The sequence below is a fragment of the Lathyrus oleraceus genome, chromosome 3 (assembly GCF_024323335.1).
Source record: "Lathyrus oleraceus cultivar Zhongwan6 chromosome 3, CAAS_Psat_ZW6_1.0, whole genome shotgun sequence".
Classification (NCBI taxonomy): Eukaryota; Viridiplantae; Streptophyta; class Magnoliopsida; order Fabales; family Fabaceae; genus Lathyrus; species Lathyrus oleraceus.
In genome coordinates this window covers 400680320-400685439 of record NC_066581.1, presented here as the reverse complement: position 1 = coordinate 400685439, position 5120 = coordinate 400680320, and the positions used below count along the sequence as shown (strand labels likewise).

At 27.9% G+C, this 5120-nt stretch overlaps 1 protein-coding gene across 1 annotated transcript; it reads left to right on the top strand.

Annotated features, from left to right (window-relative positions):
- The first annotated feature begins 3655 nt into the window (after positions 1-3655).
- Positions 3656-4729, top strand: LOC127129327 (ethylene-responsive transcription factor ERF034). Its single transcript, XM_051058540.1, has one exon. The coding sequence runs from the start codon at positions 3736-3738 to the stop codon at positions 4402-4404; it is 669 nt and encodes a 222-aa protein (XP_050914497.1). The 5' UTR covers positions 3656-3735; the 3' UTR covers positions 4405-4729.
- Positions 4730-5120: the final 391 nt, after the last annotated feature.

Genomic DNA, 5120 nt, shown 5'->3' with positions numbered 1-5120 from the left:
ATAGTAGAAAAGAATGTGGAAAAAAAAGACTCATGTGGTTTGAACATATAGAAGATATATCATATGAGGATGAATCAAACAAGTAAAGATATATAAAGATCTAGAAAAACTATTGAGAAAGATATTAAAATTAATGAATTGGATAAAAACATAATCTTTAATAAAAACCAGGGTATAATTTGACCCAATAGTCGATCCCGTTTGAATATTGTTTGGTTGTTGTTGTATTTGGAAAAATAAATAAAGAAAAGAATGAGAAGAATATTTTATATGATATTTTTGTTTAAAATAATATTACAGAAACAAAAAAATGATTTAGAAATTTGACTAAACAATCTATAACATTTTTTCAATACATTTTTTAATTTGCTTCTATAGAAAATCATTTGAGTTTTAAGAAGAAGAAAATTAATAAACTCGTACGAAAAGAAGAGAAAGATGTGCTACATATACTTCTGAGTTGGAAAAATTCATAGGAAACTTGTGATTATAGGTTAAGTAATAAAACATAGTCAAGTGGAAGAAGACACAACAAAAAGCTCGTAATATAAAAATCATAACTTTCAGAAGGCAGTGACATTTTATGCTAAACTAACTTAATTTAAAGTTTATAACACATGGCCAAGAATAAAAAAGAAAAGAACATTATATTAATTATATTTTTGGATCTGATATCAAACTGGACCCAGCTGGGCACCCAAAGAAAAGCAATGGTCAAAATTATAATGGCTTATTATTGTGTAATACATGTGAAAATCATGGTTGTGAAAGTAAGGCATGACCACACATAGAGGAAACTAACTAAGGACAGGCTGCTCTAAAAAGTATATTTGTGTTCCTCCACTAAAATATGTTACATATTTAAATTATACATATTCATTGAGTTTGGTCGTCTCATCTCAAATCGATAAAGAGTAAATTTTAATTTTTAAAAATTAATGAATGAGTTAGGTGAATCTATCATTCTCAAATCAATGATTTAGATCAATTATTATGTGTAAATAATGAGTAGGTTTTGCAAAGCCTGCTATCCATTAATATTACAACACATTAAAACTTGCATTTAAATTTTATTGATTTGGAGAAGACATAAGAAAGAATGTTAGAGAGATTTTGTGAAAAGTTTTAGAAATGAAAGGGGTTAAGATTGCATATATTTGAATTATCCAATATATTAATGAAGAAGTATCGACTCATGTGCAGACACGAAGTGGAGAGACTAATGATTTCTTCGTTATAATAGACTTGCATCAAGATTCAACCTTAAATCCTTACCTTTTTATTTTAATTTTGGATGTACTCATAGAACACATCCAAGAGATATCGCCGAGATGCATTCTTCTTGCAGATGATATAGTCCTACTTGGAGAGTCGAAGGAGAATGTTTAAATAAGAAGTTAGAGACTTGGAGACGAGTTTTAGAAATGTATGGTTTTTGTCCAAGTAGAAGTAAGATGGAGTACATGGAATGTAAGTTCAACAAAAGGATGAGTGTTTATAACCTAAATATGAATGTTAGAGGCCATATCATCTCATAAGTCACACGGTTTAAATATCTTGAGTCTGTAATACAAAATGACGGAAAAATAGAAGTGAGTTTAAACCATTGAATTCAAGTTGGATACCTGAAATAGAATAGAGCTTTAGAAATTTTATTTAACTTTAAGTTACCGCTCAAGTTGAATAGAAAATTTTATCGGACTGCAGTAAGACATGCGATGTTGTACGAGACAGAATGATGGACGGTTAAGAATCAAGACGAGAATAAAGTAAGTATATCAGAGATGAGAATATTACGTTTGATGTTTGGTAAGACTAAACATTATAAGATTAGAATGACAATATTATAGATAGTGTTGGGGTAGCACCCTTAGCAGAAAAGATGGTGAAAAATAGACATAGATGATTTTGGCATGTAGAGAGAAAACTTATAAGATCTGTTTAGATTGATGGAAATGGATGGAATGGAATGAAGTGTAATGACGTCATGTTCCATTGTTTCGTTTTATAAAAAATAAATGCAATGGAATGTGATGAAACTCATTCCATCAAATACCACTATTTTACCTCATTTTTCATTCTATCCAAATTGGGGTGTATCCAATAGAATGAAATAAATTAGTAACACGATTACAAATCCATCCTCCGAATTTTTACTTTCATTAATCATATTAACGTTTTTGAAGGAAAGGATAAAAATGAAATAAAAATATTATAATGTTTTCTGATCGGTCCAATTTCCAAATAGTGAATTGGAATATTAGTTCGACTTCGTCGTAAAATATTCAAACTATGAAATAAAATTTATGTTTTATTCCATTCCGTTCTGCTCAATTCTATTTCGTTTTGTTGCACTCCGTTCCATTAGTTTTAAACTATTCAAACATATACACATAGATTTTGCACTAAGCAGGGTATACTAGATGGAGAAAAGTCAAACAGATAGAAATAAAGGAGAATTTATTAAAAAAATTATAAAGAAATATTTCGATATGAACTATTAGGGTAGAAATATAATCATTGATAGAAGATTATGATGAAAATTGATCGATATAATCGGTTACATTTAATGGAATAAGACTCGACTATTGTTGTTGTATTATATTTTATATTTTTATGTTAAATATTATAAATAATATTAAAAAATTAATATTTAGTTATTTTATGTTTTACTTCACAACTGTTTCGTATTCTATAATTTGTGTATGTTGAATATTTATGTATTAGGTTAAACAATTTCAAACTTTATTATATATAAAAATATATTATATTTTTTTAATATTATAGTACTAAAATACATTATACTTAAAATAATATAATTTTTATATTTTAATGATGATAAATTTCATAAAAATATTTAAAAAATATTTAAAAAATATTTAAAAAATATTTTTATATTAAAAGTAATTAAAAAAACATTTGTTTGAAGATGATAATCTATTTATACCCGATATCAAATAATATATTTGGATTTTTTTTTAATTCCACTTCTCACTAATTAGGATCTCATTTATAACGAGAGTTGTAATTAGAGAAACTCTCAAGATTCAAGATATAATCAATAATTTTTTTTAATCTTAATATGCAGTCTTGCGATCGATTAATTCAAGAGAAACAATTTCATTTTTAATAGTGAAAATTCTGTTTAAAATATATATAAAAACTTTGTATAGACTAACTTAACACAAAAATTATTATCATCTATCAAAGATTCCAACATAAGACCTCAAAATAGCACACTCTTAAAATTCAAATCTACACCGCTATATAAACCTTTGGGTGGTTAAAACGACACCATTTAACAGCTCTACAAATGATACTACTCTTTTTAAAAACACATTGAATCAAGGTTCTTAAAAAGTAAGACCAAGTATGCAAACATATGTGAAACATAGGGAATACGTATATTGACAAAAGACCTCAAAAAAATAAAAAGCATTGGTATTCATCTTTTATACAATAGTGCATCCAATTTCAACATGGGAAACAAAGTAGCTCAATTGTACCTCTCTGGAGCCCATGTTTTATATTCCTTCATTTTCTTGCTTTTCTTTCTTTTCTTTTCTTTTTTTTCTTTTTTCTTTATTCTTTTCTTTCTTTTTTTTCTTTATATAAATCCAATTTCTTTTATTTAGAGAATCATAAAAGACAAACACACCTCTATTTTATGCACCTTCCACACTCATTCTTTCTCTCATAACCCCCTAAGCTTACTAAGCAAAAAAACATATCAACATGGAAAATGATTCTAATGAAAATTTCCTTAGCACATCAACACCAACATCTTCTAACTCAAATTCATGCACACCTCAAAATAAGTGTAAGAAAAGAGAGAGAAACAATGAAAATGACACAAAACACCCTACATATAGAGGAGTAAGAATGAGAGCATGGGGAAAATATGTATCCGAGATCAGAGAGCCAAGAAAGAAATCAAGAATATGGCTTGGAACATACCCTACAGCTGAAATGGCAGCTAGAGCTCATGATGTAGCTGCTTTAGCCATAAAGGGTCATTCAGCTTACCTTAATTTTCCTAACTTGGCTCAAAATCTTCCAAGGCCTTCAACGACATCACCTAAAGATATTCAAGTTGCAGCTTCAAAAGCAGCAGCTATGGTTTTTGTGGAAATTAAGGATTCTTGTCAAGGTGAAAATGGTCAAGATCAAGTTTCAATTTCAATAGAGAATGTTCAAGACTGTAATTCTAGTTCTCCTTCTTCTACTACTACTACTAATATTACAAATGACGATGATAATGATGATACACTCTTTGATCTACCAGATCTTTTTCCTGATGGAAAAAATGGACTTGTTTCTTATTCTTCTTCTTGGAATTTATGTGCCGTTGATAGTGGACTTCGGCTCGATGAGCAATTTTTATCGTCGTGGGAGTATTACTAGTGTCGTCTTCTTCTTCGGCCCGATATCGCGATATCAAGTTTTTTTTGTCATTGTAGGCGAAGATTCGACCTTAATTTTAACTTACAACATCTGCATTTGATCATAACTGTTCATACAATAATGCTATCAACACACTCTTTTCAATAAATATTTTTTAATAGGTTGAAATTCAGATGAATCGAATTATATTTATGTTAGACCTATGTGATTTAATGAAATTCATTTGAATTTCAATCTATTTCTTGTTGAGAAGATTGTATTAAAAAATGTGTTCGCATTATTCTTCTTGTTTATAATGTTGAAGATTGCGACAGGACCACGACCATGATTTAAAACTTGGCTACTAGGTTAGCTCTTGTTTACATTCAAATCAATAAAATGAGCAATAAGAAAAAAAAAATGAGAACTTAGTTTGTCCCCTATTTAATTATTGCCTTTAGTATTAGGTGAATGTGACTTTAACATATGATTAAACTTTAATTTATGAATGTTTGTTGTCAATAATTAGAGCCGGTGTTAAAGTTAAATTTTTAGAAGTTTTTTTAAAATTAATTTTAATTTAATTAGAGTAAAATAAATAGAAATCATATTTAATATATAATAGTTTAACTATAATAAATATCTTATTAGACAATTTTTAACTACTATTTCACTGTATTAAATTTTAAATCATATACAAAAATCTGTATTACGCTCTCTCGATATTGTTTTGTCTA